This window comes from Triplophysa rosa, linkage group LG13 (genome assembly GCF_024868665.1).
Source record: "Triplophysa rosa linkage group LG13, Trosa_1v2, whole genome shotgun sequence".
NCBI lineage: Eukaryota > Metazoa > Chordata > Actinopteri > Cypriniformes > Nemacheilidae > Triplophysa > Triplophysa rosa.
The window spans coordinates 1,362,559-1,381,851 of record NC_079902.1 but is presented as its reverse complement, the minus strand read 5'-3'; the positions used below and the strand labels follow the sequence as shown (position 1 = coordinate 1,381,851).

At 37.5% G+C, this 19,293-nt stretch overlaps 2 protein-coding genes across 3 annotated transcripts in view; one reads left to right on the top strand and one right to left on the bottom strand.

Annotated features, from left to right (window-relative positions):
• si:zfos-2326c3.2 (mitogen-activated protein kinase kinase kinase kinase 4) overlaps positions 1-12,313 on the top strand; it is a 35,329-nt gene extending 23,016 nt beyond the window's left edge. The window contains exons 22-32 of one of the 2 annotated variants that reach the window (XM_057349232.1): positions 701-791; positions 879-1,004; positions 1,126-1,246; positions 1,327-1,467; positions 3,821-3,964; positions 4,702-4,836; positions 5,422-5,522; positions 6,375-6,524; positions 9,123-9,282; positions 11,008-11,147; positions 11,367-12,313. In XM_057349232.1, coding sequence (XP_057205215.1) covers positions 701-791; positions 879-1,004; positions 1,126-1,246; positions 1,327-1,467; positions 3,821-3,964; positions 4,702-4,836; positions 5,422-5,522; positions 6,375-6,524; positions 9,123-9,282; positions 11,008-11,147; positions 11,367-11,450 — 1,393 coding nt within the window. In that variant the 3' untranslated portion in view covers positions 11,451-12,313. Of the gene's footprint in view, positions 1-700; positions 792-875; positions 1,005-1,125; positions 1,247-1,326; positions 1,468-3,820; positions 3,965-4,701; positions 4,837-5,421; positions 5,523-6,374; positions 6,525-9,122; positions 9,283-11,007; positions 11,148-11,366 lie in introns of both variants that reach the window. The other variant, XM_057349231.1, reaches the window with a different exon arrangement.
• A 3,673-nt stretch (positions 12,314-15,986) lies between these two features.
• tmem129 (transmembrane protein 129, E3 ubiquitin protein ligase) lies at positions 15,987-19,135 on the bottom strand. Its single transcript, XM_057349299.1, has 4 exons — positions 18,652-19,135; positions 17,830-18,304; positions 17,585-17,744; positions 15,987-16,722 (listed from the first exon to the last, which is right to left on the bottom strand). Exons 1-4 carry the CDS (start codon positions 18,854-18,856, stop codon positions 16,480-16,482), a joined length of 1,083 nt encoding a protein of 360 aa, XP_057205282.1. The 5' UTR covers positions 18,857-19,135; the 3' UTR covers positions 15,987-16,479.
• Positions 19,136-19,293: the final 158 nt, after the last annotated feature.

Below are 19,293 nucleotides of genomic sequence, written 5' to 3'. Positions count from 1 at the left end.
AACATAGAGGAGGACATACAGTATATAATAGTCTATGAAAATTAAAGTTACTTGAATTGCAGATTTATTAAAATTGCAGTATTGTTAAAGGCTTTAAGTAAATGTAAGTTGATATATATATATATATATTTACTTGATAAGTGGCCATGTTCTAAACACATTAATAAACAACCAACAGGTTATTGCGACCGAGTTCATGTTAAATGTGTTAGTGAATGTTAAAATCCTCACTTCAAAAGCTCATATGTATCATAATAAACCCTATTACTGTAGATGAACTCTTGTCATGTATCCTTATAATCTCTGATTCCTATAGCTGTCACACTGTGTTACAACATATGAGTGAAATGACTGAGAAAGGAGACAGCTGGATGGTTTTTTGAACATGTTGGGTTTTCTCATGTGACTGATTCAACAAATTCATCCAGTGAATCATGTCAGACATCCTTTACTAATGCTTTTACATCCAAGAATGGACTCGTACCATACACACCAAAATGTAGATTCAATCTGCATACCTCACGACAGACAGCGTTAACTCATCATGGCCCTCGTGACAGTAGCTTAGTTAATGTTGGTAATGACCGAGGACAAGGTCTGAGTTCATACTTCCAACATTGAATACATCCAAAAGCCAAAGCAAACAGACAGAATCCCGCGGGGATGACCAAAAATGGGTTTGTTTGTTTGTTTGTTTAAGGTCTCCATTGAGCAATGGGAGGAGTTTGATATCCCGAGGACAGTGTAATGAAATAGTTCTTCAACCTCATCCCAATGTGAAACCGCAGCAGGTGAAGAAATCTTGTTCAGTGTGAATCGTTCGTCCGTAGATGTGTTCCAGAGAGATTGAAAAGGAAATGTTCATGTTTCTCCAGCAGAGTGCAGCAATGCAAACACATCACGTCCATCAGAGAGCAGCCGGATCACATGACACCTGTGGTCTGCCAGACCTCCTGCACAAGAGCCGCGAACACCGCCAGATAACAACGCAAAACTCGTTTGATGTGCGTGTTTCAGCACTGTATTCAAACACACAAGAATTGTGAAAATGTGCGGCATCATCCTATCCACGACTTCGCCTTAGCAAATAATCACGTAGTTTGTGGTGTGGTCTTGTGTTTACAGAAGTTAATAAACACACAGGCAGGGAAAAGCACCTCATCATCTTCCTCTTCCTTCTCGCCGTTTATTGACCCTCGACTGTTGCCGATCTCACCCCCTCAGAGTCCACCGGGATACAGTCAATGTAAGACTCACACACACACACATGTACTGTGTCATTGCTCTCTCCAACACACTTGATCTGTGTGTGTGTGGGTGTTTCAGTGAACGGCAGGAGACAGACGCACAGGAAAGGTTCGGTGGTGAACGTCAATCCCACAAACATCAGACCTCAGAGTGATGCACCAGAGATCCGTAAATACAAGAAGAAGTTCAATGCTGAAGTCCTCTGTGCCAGTCTGTGGGGTAAGACACACACGTCACACTGCACAACATGTTGCTTCCTGTCCTCCCATCTGATTGGCCGAGGAGCATTTCAGAAATGAGCGGACGGGTCTGCACATAAAATTGTGTTTGAAAACAAGTGCTTTGTTTTAGAATGCTGTATTAATGCAGTTTAAGGGGCCATTCAGACAGAACGCAGCGCTCAGATATGGTTTTTTAAAAAGTGCAGCCTAGAACGCCTCCTCCGCCATGTTGCCGTCAAATAAAACGGTTGTCATGCCAACTTGCTGCTGTAAACAGAAGCTGGCAACGCTTGCCCCGCCTCCAAGTTCTTCTGATTGGTTCACTGCTTTTGGAACTGACATTGATGAGCAGCGCTGCATGTAAAAGTAGGTTTTTTTTTACTTGACACGGCAGCTTAAAAACACGGCGCTCGTGTGCGAGGTGCTTCAAAAGACGCGAGCATAACGGTCATGTATGGGATTACTTTTGTGTCAATAAAAATGAACGCAAACTTAAAAAAACGAACAAAAATATACAATGAGAAAGAAAAAAAACACGTCTCAAGTTTTCGTTCGCCTTTCTGGCACAAAACTCATGTGTGGGCGGGACTTATGGCCGCTTTACTCTCATTGGTTAGTGAGATTTGGATTGACAGCTCCCTGACCAGGAAGTCGATACTGAAGACAGTGCAGCGGATTAGAGAGCAATCTGTTTGCGGTTTTCTGTATTGTACTGTTTTAGTGTTTGTACTTATTTTGTTAGTATATTAGCAGGGTTGCCAACTTTCACGCACTTAAAAGTAGGACACGCTTCCAGGCTCTATCACGCCGTAACAACAAGCCAACGTCGAGCAAATACAGGATAGCTAGCCATATTCACATGCAACTTTACGTGGGTTTAGAGGCCGTCAAAACGGCAGACTATAATTTATAATTACAATGATATCAGGAAAACGAGATGCCTAGCGAGTTTTGAGGAGATATACAATAAAGTGTTATGCTTCCAGTTCATATTTCTGATTTATAGATTATAATCGTGGTGGCATTTTATGTATTGTTTCTATCTTTAAATGTTTGTTTATAGTTTAAGAAGTCTCTCTTCTGCTTTTCCTTTACCTGTTTTACGTAGGTGTGTAAATACCTAATGAAATTGTTGTTTGCAAGAGGCAGACTAAATTAATAAAACACTCTAAAGGCCGCTAATTGTGTCACCTTAGGAATTTGTTTTGTTGTAGCGTTTAAAAAACATAAATGTCATTTGAATGTATTGGTAGTGTTTTATGAGGTGTACTTTCTGTGAATGTAAAGAAAGGGGTGTAATACTGTACATTCACCATGAGTTTAAAAAGAAAGATACAGTAATTGACTTATAAGTGGACTTAATTCTTTAAAAGGAGACCGTATGCAAGAGCGACAACGTCATCCTCCTCTTCAGCTGGATGCAAGTCACCCTCAGGTACATTCATGTAACCGAGATAATAAAATCGTAATAAAAGTTAATAAAAGTTTCTCTGTACAGTAACTATGCAGTAACGTGTCTTTATTGGATGTTATAATGCAAGTTGTTTGTTCCTTTTTAAGAAAATAATCTTAATAGTCCATAAAATAATACCTGACAAAAAATATAAAGCACACAATGAACGCGCTTAGTAAAGACAGAATTGCTACTGTACAGGAATAAAACTTTTAGCGATTTTCTTTATTTTCTGAATTACATTCATTTATCTGAGGCTGAGGAGGACGCTTGGATCCACACCGCGCGTGACTTACCAACTTCAAATACCAATTACTAGTATACTAACTAAATAAGAAAGTAGTTTCAAGTACAAACGATAAAGATAACAGCATGCAGATCGTTCTCTAAGATTCGTTGCACTGTACTGTCTTCAGTATCGATTTCCTTGTCAGGGAGCTATCAATCAAAAACTCACTAGCCAATCAGCGTAAAGCGGCCATAAGTCCCGCCCACACGTGAGATTTGTGCCAGAAAGGCGAACGAACTTGAGAAGCGTAAACGAAAACTCGGAAAGCGCAAATGAAAAATCTAGCAGCGAATTCAAAACTATTATTTGCAAAAACGAAACTTAGAAAATTGTTAAGAAAAATATCAGTTTATTTGAAAATCATGTCACATTCTTGCAATTGAGTTTATTGTTTTCATTATCAAAGTGTTGTTTTTCTTTCTCATTGTATATTTTTGTTAGTTTTTTTAAAGTTTGCATGCATTTTTATTGACACAAAAGTAATCCCATAGTCATGCACGTCCGTCAAACACGTGTTTACATAGAAAAACAATGGGAAAGTAGCGTATTGGAATGGTAAAATGCGTTCTGTCTGAATGGCCTGTAACAGTGTCAGGTGCTTGTGTGCAGGTGTGAATCTGCTGGTGGGCACAGAGAACGGTCTGTGGCTGCTGGACCGCAGTGGTCAGGGCAAAGTTTACTCTCTCATCAGCCGCAGACGCTTTCAGCAGATGGATGTGCTGGAGGGACTCAATGTTCTCATCACCATCTCAGGTACATACAGGAGCTGTGCCTCTGTTTCACAATCACTAAAAAACAAGACGGTGTCAGCTGTACTGTTCGGAGTGGATGCCGTTCCCCGTCACAAGTAGCAGTGTGTCCGCCGTGCCAGTGCATTTTTCCAGTTGTTTCCAATGGCTTACATGGCAGCTGCACGTATTTGACTCATATCCCATTGGTTTATTATTAAAACCGATCTGAGAATGTCAAAATCCATGTGCTTTTTTCCTGCTTATACGTTGGTGGGTCATATCCGATTGAATTGATCATAAACATCTGAATTGGGCCACACACCCACAAGTACAACACGCCACACATTTTACTCGGCTGTCCAATCACAGTGCAAACAATGCAAAGGTTATTATCGCATGTTTCAGAGTATTCACGTCTGTAGCAGGTGATATCCCCAGGAGAGCACAATATTCATATATTTTTTTCAGATGTTAATAACACATTACTTCAGTGGATACTCTGTATCATAGCAACCGAGTGTGATAAGCCTGTGTCACACATTTATACTATATAAATGAACAAGTGTTTCCTCATATTATCATTTTTAATACTAACTATAACTTTGTAAAACATCTGTGTCTTTCGTCATATTGCTGTTGTTATGTGTTATTTTACTACGGTAAAACCATGCCAGATCATTTCGAATGTTTTAAAAGAGCACGTATTATCAAAACCTATTAAGTGTGTTCTCCATCATTCTTATCTGTACCTGTGGGAAGGTAAGAAAAACAAGCTGAGGCTGTACTACCTGTCCTGGTTGAGAAATAAGATCTTGCGGAATGATCCAGAAGTGGAGAGAAAACAGGGCTGGACATCGGTGGGTGAACTGGAGGGCTGTGTCAGCTATAAAGTGGGTAAGTGCCTGATCATAGTTTCAGATCTGAAAGATGTCCAAACAGCAGTGTATTACATGTCATGTACAAATGTCCACCGTCAATGCCACGGTCATGGGGAACACAAACAGCTATGTACTGTCTGGCTAAAGTATCTATAATGTCAAATACATTAAAGTCCCTGTGAACCGGAATTTGCGATCGTTTTTACTTCCGTATTTTGACGCATTTCCGAGGGAAATGGAATTTCTTATGAGCTTTCGTCTTTCTCTGCGCTTTGATTGGATGTATAAAACAGCCGTTGCATTTTGAAATGGAACTGGCAGCAGACTGACAGTTGAAGGGGAGGAGTTAACGGATGCTCCGCCCAAGCCGTCTAACATGCGTCATTTAAGATGGATAGTCACTACTGGACGGAAGTAATAAAAAAAAAGAATGACCCACATTGATAATTTATTTACGCTTCAATATTTCATGAAAAAATAAGCATTGTGATTTTTTAATTTCACTGGGACTTTAATGTAAGAGCTATGTTCTCAGACGTGTGTTTACTGTACCCGCTGCTTCACACACTTCATTCACACTAATGTTTTTACATGATTTCAGTTCGCTATGAAAAAATCAAGTTCCTGGTTATCGCTCTGAGGAACGCTGTGGAGGTCTTTGCATGGGCTCCAAAACCATATCACAAGTTTATGGCTTTTAAGGTGAGGCTCAGATATTACTAGAGATGTCCTATTACTCTTCAGTCGGGTGAATAGAGGGAAAGTGGTGGGACTGACCATTTGTCATTGCCGTTGTTTGATTCTGAATGACTACACGACCCCTGACACTACAGCCCAAAATAATCATGTGAATCTGGAAAAAAATCTTTACAGCTTGAGTTTCAATGAAAAAAACTAAACAATTTAAAAAATGTAAAATATCCAGATGCATTGCAATAATATGTTTTGTATTTGTTTTACAATAATTAGAAATCCTGCTTAAATGTTATAAAAATAATATCACATCTAATATACTGTGTTTATATACAGAATACATGCATCACATATTTGTATGTTACAAAAACAACTAACAATATGTTTTATTTTAATTTTGTGGTGAAAGCTGAACCAGGCACAAGATCCAACAAATAATCCAGTGTCTAATAAAATAAAAACTTGTCAGACGTGTCTTATCCCCTCTCATTTTAAATATCAATGTACTGTATATATATTCGTCCTTTATACATGTGTAGTGTAATGATAGGGAACGTAATTGGGTTTGTGGGTGTAACTGGGTCACTTCAGAATACGTGTCCTACTTCACTGCCGTCCTAAGAGACTAACTCCATTTCCCAAATAAACTTCTGCCGTCTATATTTATAACACCTCATTCCTGTTGTCCTGGTCATTTGTATGGATATGGAAACATTGTTTACTCAGTTAAGTGTGTTTCCTTAAGCCGATCTGACATGAAGTCCAAATGATAACTACTGTATAAAAACTAGAATGTTCATGCTGTGTATTTTCCTGTAGATGAAGAATAATAACTCGGTTCTCTTCTGTATGTCCGGCCAGTCTTTCACATCACTGCCTCAGAAGCCTCTCTCAGTTGACCTGACGGTGGAGAATGGACAGAGGTTAAAGGTCATCTATGGCTCTCACTTTGGTTTTCATGCCATTGATGTGGACTCAGGCACACCCTTCGATCTCTACCTGCCCAGTCATGTGAGTGATTCAGCAAACACAGGCGCTCAATAGAAACCATTGGTACGCGTGCTAGTCTAGTTTTATTTAGTGTCGTCTAGATATGACGGGATTACCCACAAAACACAAAACTAGAACCACGATGTGTCTAAGCGACCAGAAATTGATTGGAATATTACGACACAACGAATGAAAACAATAGAATGATTATTCGAAAAAAGCAAACATGAAGGTCCACCCCTAAAGCAAGGTTATTATAGAGCACTAAACTTTAAATTTTATAAACCTTTCTGTTTATTGAAATCAAATCAAATATCGGCCTACACTGCAGAAACGACATCCTTACTGAGCATTTTTGTCTTGCTTTATAGCACAAATATCTAAACGTTCTTAATCACGATACATTTCCTTGTACTTTCAGGTAACTTTATGTTTAAAACGTGCAAAACAATTCTGACAATAGGGTGAGAAAATAAACTTGAATTAGGTACTTAAGTAAGGGATAATCCACAGCTAGCTGTGGATTATCCCGCTTATACCATGGCCATTTGCCAAGTTAAATCTTTTATTGATGTTTACAGTGAAATTTTAGAGCAAACAGGTGAACATTACAGTGATTTTGTCAGTTAAATTTCAAATGTAATCAAACTGACTGGAGCTACCTGTGCATTAAAGGCTTTTAATGCACACCTTCCAGCCAATCAGAATCCAGTATTCAAACAGACCATGGCATAGGAACCTTTATTTTTCTCACCCCATTGGCAGACTTTTTCTTTTAGAAAACAGTAAGGGTGCCGTGTTTCGGCTTTTATAAATCTGCAGGTAATGCAGAAGATCATAATACGGTGTAATGTGCAGTACTGACAGCCCACACACGTTCAGCTTCTGAGCGGATCCATCACACACACACACACACACAGAGAGATGACTGTAGCGGTGCGTTCACCCCCTCACACCAGCGGCCCACACGCCACTGAGCTGTCCCACATACTGTAGTTCCACGCGTGTGTGTGCTAGTTCAATATGCAACTGATCTCAAGTCCCAAAATAACTCCTCCCAAGCATGAGCCCATAGAAATGACCTGTTATTTGCAGACTGGGCGGCACTTCATCACGTAGCTTCTCTTGCCAACATTTGCTCACTTTTCACTCGCGCACGCGCCGACCGTTAGGTTTCTTCCATCTCTCTCGCACCCTCATTAGTAAACACTTTCCCACGCACCACTCGTCCACCTGCTGACAGTTGTCGTGCCGTTCATCTCTCGCACACTCTCTGCGGTGGGTTTGCACGGCCGGTGCTGATGAGAATCCCACGGCAGAGGATAAAGATCGCTCTGCGGCTCTGGATGCCCGTGTTGATGCTCAGGATTGTGGTGGCTTTACAGACGGAAAGAAGCACAGTGTGTGGGAATTTAGCTTTTAGTCAGGCAAGTACAGCGCTCTCTGTGTGTGTGTGTGTTATACTTTACCAAGCAATCACTTCACCGGTCATGGATGATGAGAAAAATTGCAAATCTACAGATCAGGGCTGCGTTTCCCAATAACGTTGTCTCTTAGCGCGCTACAGTTATACCTTCTCTAGACGTGTTTCCCGAGCTATACCTGAGGAGGTTACTTTCTTCCGTCACACGTCACCAGGTGCTGTCCATGGCGGTGGTGCGGAATTAATGGATATCCATCGTTCCACAATCAATTATTCACTCTATATATGTTGCCATAGTTACTCAATAAAAGCGCAGAACGCGGAACATATAATCAACAGCTGTAGCAGGAGAAACAGCTAGAGCTGAATTGCTCCGTTGAGTTTGTCTTGACAAAGTTAGACTATCAAGATCCAAAAGCTGCTGAATTTGCTGCCGTGGCGGGTTCACTTTTCTATAATTAGAATTGTAGCTAGGTTTTCGCGGATTAAATGCACTAAATTGCTCCGCGGATGGCGCCGTCTTTGATTTAGCAAAAAAAAAGCCAAACATTGCTGTATCGCTGCAGTTTGACTAAAGGTTTCGGGAAACACATAACAACGATAAGGTACAGCTTCAGGTATCACTCAAGAACGACGGAGCAAAAAGAAGGTTTCGGGAACCGCGGCCCAGGCTTCTACTGTTTTTATCGCTTTGGAGAAAAGCGTCTGCTAAATGACTAAATGTAAATGTAAGTATCTGACTGATATGGTTTTATTAAAGCGTTACCCCCTGTGAAGCTGTGGTTCACAGTCCATGTCGTGCCTAACAACACCCGATAGCTGTTCTAAATACACACGACTATAAAGTAGTTCCAGGTCTGTGGGCCACATTACAGTTCCATATCACTGCAGTAACTGAACTTCAACAATGTAAAGAAAACTATCCCAGAACCCTTGGATGTACTCAATAAACCATAGTCTCAGCATCAGACGTCACGGCCACACAATATTGGGGACTTGAGGAGTTGTGCCATCCATGTGTTGGGTTGAGTTCTGCGTTCTTGAACAGTCCTTCTGTAAACGAAGCCAGATTGTGATTTGTACGGTTTTCTTGAGGCTTGTCGCTTTCATGAGCCGGTATATAAGCGTTCAGCAGTGCTTATGAGTTTATAATGGATTTAAATCAAGGAGGTTAATGTTCATGTGCTGTGTTTCAGATCCAGGGCGTGATTCGGCCTCACGCCGTCATCATCCTCCCCAGCAGCCGTGGGATGGAGCTGTTGCTGTGTTACGAGGACGAGGGCGTCTATATTGACACCTATGGCCGCATCACCAAGGAGACGGTGCTGCAGTGGGGGGAGATGCCCGCCTCTGTCGGTGAGTCTCAGATCTGTGTCAGGATTTCCATTCAGTCGTTTAGCCTCCAAAACCATTTACAACCGTGTTGAGATCTTTAACGTCAGACAAATCTGACAGATCTGATGATGAATCTTTATTCTGTGTTCATCTGTCTGGTCTCAGCACAGAGTTTCTGATCCATGCGTTAAATTCAATGAATACGAGAGCATGTGTCAGTCAATACATTAATGTCATAATGCTGGAGACAAAGGCTTTCTGTACATTTATTTCATCTTAGAAGAGCTTAACATTAAAGTGAAGCTTTAGCAGCAAACCTGAAGCCCTTTGATTGATGTATGTTTTTTACTAAACACTTTTTGCTATCGAGCTCCTTTTCCGTCTGGATAAACTTCTTGTACACTGGAAAAAAAGATGTTTGCTACTTGTCGAGTTTGTTGGTTTTTTTTATTTTGTGGTTACCATTTTTCAGAAGAGTAGGATTGGGAATCGAACATCTATTTCAATTCGGAATAGGAATTGAAAGGTTAAGAATCGGATCAGAATCAAAAAGAATAGGAATCAGACACTTGAAATTAAAATGTCAATTCTTCTTATCAATTCTTGTGTGCATATTTTCAGATGTGTACATGTGTTAACTTGTGATCTGCTGAGATCTCAATAAAAGCCCTTTTGAATCTGAACCATAGTTTTACTATAGTATTTGCAGGAATATCTTAGGTTACTAAAATTAAAACTTTGTAAACGTTTCTGTTCATTGGAATCAAATCATATATTGACCTAGAAATGATTGGGAAAAACTTAACTAAAGGGAAAATTGAAATGTTGCCTCAAAAGTCAAGTGAAATAAGTTTAAAGCACTAAAATTATAACAATAAACAAGAACTAAAATAAAAATGAATTCATATTATATAGCAACATAAAAAATAAACAGATAAATGATAAAATGACAAAAGCGCATGTACCAAAAAAATAAAAGCTCATTTTAAATATTAATAAAACTAAAATCAAAACTATAATAACTCTAATTGGGAAAGATACAAATGAATACTTAATGTCACATTAACAATATAGTGAATATAAGAAATGTTTATTTCTTTTTAAATGCATACCATATTTAGATCATTTTAACTGTGGAAAGCATCATTTTATTCACGTCATATGTCTTAATTTAAGTAGAATTACCCTGATTGTATTATAGTGTAATTACTGAATTTAATATACTTGGATCAACTCAATTTAATGGTGCTAAGGTAACTAAAAATAATGGAGTAAGCTCAACTAAATGCATTTATCTGAATTTAGATAAATTGAATTTTAGAGAATCATTTTTTCACTAGCTTAATAGAGCTCGACTTGTTTTGAAGCCAGAACATCATTTGTCATTTTTGAACAATACAGCTATAAACCCATCAATTAAACAGGATAGGCTAAACAGGGCAAGTCACGTTGAAAAGAAGAAAATGAAACACTTTTTTCAACTACACGACCTTGGCCAGTTCATATAGAGGGCTTGTGGTACTTTTCAAACATTGACGTTGTTTATGTGTGTGCTGTTTTTAGCGAGAAGTCACATCCATGTGCGCGTGTATGTTTTATGGTGTGTTCATTTCAAATCGAAACCGTTTCGTTTGCATGTTGATGGTTAAAACATAACGTGTTTCATACGGTGTACCTGTGTATTGGTTGTTTGTACTAACTTACAGTAGGTGAAGTGTATATTCATGTTTCAGTGTTGTGTTTCAGCTTACCTTCAGTCAAATCAAGTGATGGGTTGGGGAGAGAAAGCCATTGAGCTCAGATCTGCCAAGACTGGGAATCTGGAGGGAGTGTTCATGCATAAAAAAGCTCAGAAGCTCAAGTTCCTGTGTGAGAGAAATGATAAAGTAAGTTTTATGCCTTAAAAAACGCCAAGACGACACTCCAGCCCTCTGCTCTTTTGCAGCGTTTTTATGCTGTTTTGACTTCATCTTTAGTCTAGAAAAGTCATTTATGTAGACAATCGAAATCTTTGACGTGTTGAATGTGGTTACGCTGCTGTTAGAAGATGTACGTACCGTGCTTACTACGGTACAAATGAACGCTCTGTGTGTGTTTTTCTGCAGGTTTTCTTTGCTTCTGTTCAGTCTGGTGGATGTAGTCAAATCTACTTCATGACATTAGGACACAACTCGCTCTTCAACTGGTGATCTGCTGGAGTTTTACTGGGTAAACCACTTTACTCCTTCCACTTTGTCTATATCCCATAATGAAGATCACTTTCCGTATACATGTGTCAACACTTTTATATAAGTGATGCATACAGTATATATCATATATATTTTATGATGTGAAAGCAAGTGATATTAGTGCAAATATAAAGTGTTCATACAGTATCATCATTCATTGCGTTCTGACAGTGTCAGCATTATTTGCTTTGCCTTACTTCAAAACATTCATCCATTTTCAGACTTTTTTATTCTTATTATTTTGGGACATATCTTGCAAAATGGACCGATATTTTATCCCAATACTTTATTTTCGTTTTTGCATAATAACAACCATGGCTGGTACACGGTTTGATGTGAAACCAATACTAACAACACATAGATTTATAACTCTCTTACCAATTCAACTGTTGCTCAATCAGTTATTGTAGCATTTTGGGGCTTTTTTACGCTTCAGCATTAAAATCATACACAAGACTTTAAACATTAAGCTTTAACACATTTAAAGGTATTCTAAACATCTTTTTTTGTATTGTTTATTATACTGCTCTCCTCATATTAAAAAAACATGAACGGACAGGAGACATAATGATGATCAATGTTTTATAAAAAAAGACATTTTGTTTTGAACACGGTTTGCATGTGGATCAGATATTAGATACTTACTGTGACGGGTCTGAACATTGTTTTGTTTAATGTTATAAAAAAATGAAACTTTCTTCAAACAAATTGAAACGTTCATGTCATCAGTAATCATATTTGCCACATTTAAAAGTAAATATATTTTGCAATGAAATGTAAAAAAGTGTAAATAGATATGAATAAATAATCTAATCAGACATAAATGAGTATGTTTAGTCTTTTCCTGATCTCTGTTTTATTGCATTGCCATGTATTTCTATGTCATATGAAGGTGTCATCTGGTGGAATTGTGTGTGTGTGTGTGGGGGGGGGGTTTATGTGGGGGTTAGTCATCTCTGTGCCCCAAACAACTCCTTCTGTTCATGAAAGTCAAGCTCCTACCTGCTTAAGTGTGTACAGATGTAGGCCCGGTTTCACAGACACGGTTTATCTTAGGCCAGGACTATGCATTAGTTGAATTAAGATATTTATGTCGCTTTTATAAAAATGCCTTAGAAGAATACATTACTGGTGTGCATCTTGAAACAAAACAGTGGCACTGATTAGTTAAGACAGGTCACACATTCATTTTAGTCTGGGACTAACCTTAAAGGGACAGTTCATCCAAAATGAAAAATCTGTCATCATTTACTCACCCTCAGGTTGTTTCAAATCTGTATAAATGTCTGTTCTGTTGAACACAAAGAAAGATATTTGGAAGAATGTTGGCAATTTTCAGTTCTGTGACATCATCCACTACCATAGTAGAAAAAAAAGATTGTATATGTTTTGTTCTGTTAAACACAAAGTTTAGGAAAACAATAGTTTTGGGGAACTATTTTTGACTACCATTGAATTTTTTCTACTATGGCAGTCAATGATGTTCACTGAAAATTGCTAACATTATTTCCAAATATCTTTAATTTATGCAGGTATGAAACAACATGAGGGTGAGTAAATGATGACAGAATTTTCATTTTTGGGTGAACTGTCCCTTTAAGCCTTGTCTGTGAAACCGGGCCGAAAAGTTTTTTAAAAACATTTCAAATGCAGCATATTAAATCATAATAAAAAACAGACACGCACATTCTACAGCAAAAATGCTTTGTTTTCATATGAATTTTACATTTTAGGATCGACTTCAAATGAGCTATGTATAGTTGTTATTATAATACACCATCCAATCCCAATCGGTTCGTCGTTCATCTTTCCCACTGTCTAGCTCTGCTGTACTGACTCTACATCCACAGCATTGAGATTTAAGGCCACTTGTACTGTAGTTGACCAAATGACATGTGAGCGAGGCAGAAGTGAAAGCATCAGTCAGTCTAGAATCTGATCTGTGGAGCGATGGAAAGATCTGATGTGAAAGACAGTAATTCATCACCTGAGCGTTCTGGATGAATCCGCTCAGGACATATTGTCATTGACAGCCTCATCATTACTTTCTAACCACTGTAGGGAAATACATGTAGAAATAATCATGTCAAATAAAGATAATGATATGCAAATCCCGATTTACATAAATAAGGATGTCACAAATATGTTTATATTGCTCCGTATGCTTTTTTTAAGTGTTATAATACATTGATTGGAAGTACATCTTTTTAGGAGTATATGAGGCAAGATCACACATTCATCATTGCAAACATGGTTTTATTCATTGACTTCATTCCTCGTTGATTTATTTACACATAGATTTGTAATCGATTGCTGTTTTGACTAAATAGCGATCAATCATGCCTTTCATAACACTGTAGGTCAAATTGACACATTTAAAAATGGACAATATACAGCTGACTGATCAAGTATCTGGTATACTCTCTCTCTCTCTGCTCAGTATCATTTCATCACATTCTCTGTTTGTCACGCTGTATTTGACAAGTGCTGGAGGACAGTTAAGACAGAGTGCTGAAAGAATCAATATAAATCACGTAAACATATTACTATAAAGTGAAGCTGGTTTGTCCATGGATTAATAGAGAGCTGTGTGAATGTGTATGGAGAAACGAGCTGTGATGTCAGTCATTCGGTCCTAAACGTTAAATGAAGAAAATCAATAAAGGACAAGAAAGTTGGAGAGGAGGATTTGATTTCAATATGCAAAGTCAAAAAAAGACCAAGCATGTGTCATGGCATGTAAAGGAATATATTCCTCTCAGTGTTATGAACTACCATCTTAATAAGTGTTGTGATCATGTTATTTCAATGAGACTGACTTGCTTGTTTATGAACTGCTTTTGTTATGGTTTCACTTTGTGAAAATTCTGATGATTCTGATAATGTCTCGGTATGTTGGGAAAATGTGACCAACATGCTCAGATGTTGTAGCATCACATGTGTCGTGGGCAGCCTCAGCTATACACATGTGGAACTCTTTCTCATAGAAAGCATTTTGTCATTTGTTTTGCTGTTTGACACGTCAGATATGTGTGAGTGTAGTTTCTCAGCTTTATGTAAACATTCATCGCTTGAACTTGTGCCTTAATGTTCGACTGTGTGCCGTGGTTTCATGTGATGTAAAAACATTATTAATAGTATCCGTGCTTTCTTGGGCTTAACGGTATAATATTGGTATTGGTATGTTTATTATAAGTAATGACTAGTCAATTTTACATGCAATTCTAGTCTAAATTAATTTAAAGATATCATACATGTTCTTTTTTACTTTGTTCTGATTTTTCGTTATGTCTAGCCCATCTAAAATAGAATTATTATATAAAAATTGGTAAACTTTAAATCAACTGTCTTCAATAACACAATGTAACAAATTTTTAAAAAGTTGTGTTTTGCTTTCATTTCTACTGTTTCTTTGTTAAGATTAACATGCTGAATATGAAAATCACATTCATTTGTTTTACCATCAACTGTACTCACAAAAAATATTCACACATTTATACATTTTGCTATTAGTACTCGTATGCAGACATGACAAGGTGGGCATAACACTGAGCTCAAAACTACAGTTTAACATAACAGTTACTAAAAATGAGTCGTCTAAAACTTCAGACGTGTCCATTTGATTATTTTTGTCTTTAGACCTCTTCTAGACGTAGTCACTCATCATCGCTTCATCCCACCTTCCTTGTGCTACAGACATTTCAAGAACTTTCTGACAGTGACAATTGGAAAATAATTTTTTAAATATGTTAAAACAGAATCATATGAATTAAATATAAAACAAATTATTGTTTTACTGCATGTAACACCAAAATGCTGCTTTCTCCCAACACAACAATAAATGATATTGTATGTAAATAAAGCGCATGAACAATGAGAAACTCTTTTTTTCTTTCTTTACTGAGATTTAAAGTTCAGAAACAGCTGTCCACTTTTAGACATTATTACATGAAAAAAGTACAAAGACTGTCCAAAACACAACAATTATGATCACTGAATTAAAATAGTTTTGCTATGAATTAATTCATTGTTTGCTATGATTTGCATCCGATGATGTACTGTGAAGGCATTCATTAGTATGAACTAAATTTGAATAAACGATGATGTAAACTGATTGAATTTGTTCAATTTATTTTCAGTTTTAACTTAAAACTTGTAAACATATACCTTTGGGTTTACAGTTTTCTTCAAAACATCTATGTGCCTTTTATAACAAGATTGATCTAAATATCAATGACAGTTAATGATTTTGCCTTGAAAATAACTGATACAATTCAGGAAGTTAAAAGTGCTCCTCTGTAAACAAAAATCAAAATAAACATTTGAGCAGGAAAACACTATTGTTGGATTGTCAACACCTTTATTCTCTAATGAATGTGCACGCATCAGACCAAATGTGTGTGTTTTGCGGGGATTAGAAAACAGTGAATGTCTGTCTGCTAAACAAGAAAATAATCTTACAAAAAAACCTTAAAAAGGACAAAAATAGAAAATATGCCTGTTTTTTAATTGTTTTATCACTGGATATTCGGGCTAATCAGTTTGCTGATATAAAACAAGTACGTGACTGTAATTGTGAAATGATAAGTTTTTATTTTAAAATCAGCATAAATGAATACCACCATGATGTGAAAATACCATAAACTATAAATCTTTACATTTTTTGGCATCAAAATGAGATTTTTGAGGGGTAGCTTATTTAGATGGCAAAAACAGTGTTAATGTTTTGCCTGTGACATGTGACTTTGACACGTTTTTGAGAATCCATAATATGTGAAATATGGAAAAATATCTTACTACATTGAGAGGCACAGAGATTTTGAAAATCTAGGTCGAATTTCGCTGTGGATGTTTGTTGAATGAGAAATCTAGATACAACACATACAGTATCTGATACGAAAATATCTTCAAAACCACTTAAGGCGTTTTGCACAAATGCTCAGAAACATCAGGTTGAGAAAGATCTGCAGATATACGATTCCATATTGAATCAAATAATAGGACAGACATCTAAAATGCAGAATTTGGCCCTGCAGGTGGGACACGGGACCCTGCTGCTCAACCACGTCTCTGGCTGCTGCTGGTCCTGTCGACTGGCAAACCATTTACCCATACACGTAAGACACCACATGGGCCGACAGAAACACAGCTGACATTCACTGTCATCATGACACAGCCGCAGAAGTTTGACGTTAGCATTGACCTGCATACATCCAATACACGGCTCAGGTTCCTACAACGCAATACAAGAAAAGAGACAAAATAAACTTGATGGATCATCAGGTGTGTCACAAGGTCAAAGCTTCACATTTAAAACACACTAAGAAAAAATGGAAATAAAATAAACAGTCCAGTTCTAGACATTTTGTCTTCAATGGCTGATATTCAGGCCTTTAAACAGGATCCAGAATAAACACCAAACAATTCCTCAGCCGCTTTAAATGAACAGCAAAGGTGTTCCTAACAATTGGCTGTGGCTCAGTCCACAGCACCATCTAGTGGTGGATTTGTACATCTTGGCTCCAACACATGCGTAGTTTTTTATTAACTGTTCATTATTAATTAGGGATGTCAAACGATGAATCGCATCTAGAATAAAAGTGTTTACATCATATGTCTCTGTGTACTGTGCATATTCATTTTCTATTCATAAACACATTAAACATACACATTCAAGTGTATCCTGTATATATTTACCAATAATTGATTTTAAAATTAACATTAATAAAAAAGATTTTTTTATATTTCATATATCTTTAAAAAATATATGCATGTTTATCTGTATGTTTTTACATAGGCACAGTACACCTACATATGTTATGTAAACACAAACTTTTTTCTGAATGCCATGAATCCCAAATATTCGTTTTACAGCCCTATTATTATTATTATAATAAAAATAATTTCTTTTTCATTACAAATATATAATTATTACATGAAATATTTGTAATAATAACATGTACTTGTTTTTGTATTATTTCTTTTCCTTATTTCTATGCTGTTTTTCCTTGTCTGTAAAGCTGCTTTGCAACAATGAAAAGCTATAGAAATATGTATTTTTAATTGATGGAATACAGAAGAAAGAGGGGCTTCACCTGTCCACTTGGGCACCTGTAAACATCATTCATCCTCACATATGACTTGAAGGTATCCAGAAACAGCTCACTCATGGTCAGATGGATGACCACATTGGCAGCGTTTCTGATTGGTGCGCGCAGTTTTTCCTGTAGCTCAACATACTCTGTAGATTTTAACCTGGAAGAGAAAACACAGCTATTCTGTTTGAATTCAGGAGATGAGACACACGCTCACAAACACATATAAGTAAATATGAAATGACCTTATGTCAAAAGACTTGACTCTGGGATTGATACTGGCAACAGTGATGGTGACTATCTGCACTGGTGTGTTTAAATCAGGTGACAGGCTGTGATGTTTGGAGTCGGTGACGGTCAAATGACAGTCCTGATGCAAAGCAACATGCAAGTGATACGTGGTGACCTTCAGCACCCAGGTATCGGTCACAATCACTCTTGCGCTCGGAGAACCCGAAGCAAATTTGTCAATGCGGCGAAATTCAGTGTTGATGGATGACGCCACGGCCCTCCAGCTGGAGTTTGGGAGGGCGTGAACGCTGAGAGCTTTACATATGGGATGATTCACCCATCCTTGTCTGGACCAATAGAAAGCCAGTGCACAACTCACGAGCTGAATGGCCAGTGAAACGGCGAGATAGATTTGCCATCCCTGACTTGCATGATGGATGTATAGAAGATTCTGTTCAGGAGCAGCCAAACACATCCCTACGTAGTAACCTGCAACACACATGTACACAACAACACGTGCGTGTTAGAGCGAAAGTAGAATACCTTTTCCACTGCAGAATTAACAACGGTATAGTGTGTAGAACCAAAACACAGCAACTGTTGTTGAAAACATGAACTTAACTATGGAAACCGAATCGTGTCTAGACAACTGTCTAGAATTTGCAGAAATGTTCTCTTCTCTTGTTTTTATGGAGCAGCTTCTTCTTGAGTGATATACAGTAGTAGATTGATAGAGCAGTGTACTTCAGACAGTAGTATTCAGAAGTATGCTGGTATTCCATTATTGCACTGTGTATAGTTTCAAATAGTGTACAGTATGAGTGTTGTTGTCATACCCAGTGGCAGGAAACAGTGGACGATCAGTGTTAGTGTTGTTCTCTTGATGTGATGTTGAATAAAGCTGATGTCCTCACTGCCCAACCATCCTGAGAACATGTGCTGTACTGTAAAACCAGCCGAGCGAAACTCATTGGGTGTAAATACAAAACACAGCGAGAGCACTATATAAGCCAGACTGAATGTAGTGTCCGGCCTGTCCATGTTTACATCTCAACACGCTGCTGCTGCTGACGCATTCACAATAAAAGTACGGGAAACAAACCAACAACGCTTTGTTAGTGTTACGTTACATACATTTATTTCAAATTATAGACATTTAATCCTAAATAACATTTGAGTGAGCAGCGAGAACAGATACAACGTGTTTATTACACATTTTATTGCGCGTAACCAGAAAGTGAAACCATGAGACGTGGAATGTTTTCAAAATAAAAGTCACTACAAGCGGCAATACACAATACGAGGTTGATAAAAAAAGGTTGTTTTAAAATATAATTATCATTAAAAATATATTATTATATAACATGTGATATAAATGTTATATAAATAAATGTTCATTCATTTTAAACAGCATTGGAGCACTATATTATCATTATTATTTGTATTATTATTATTATTGTTGTTGTTGTCGCATAAGT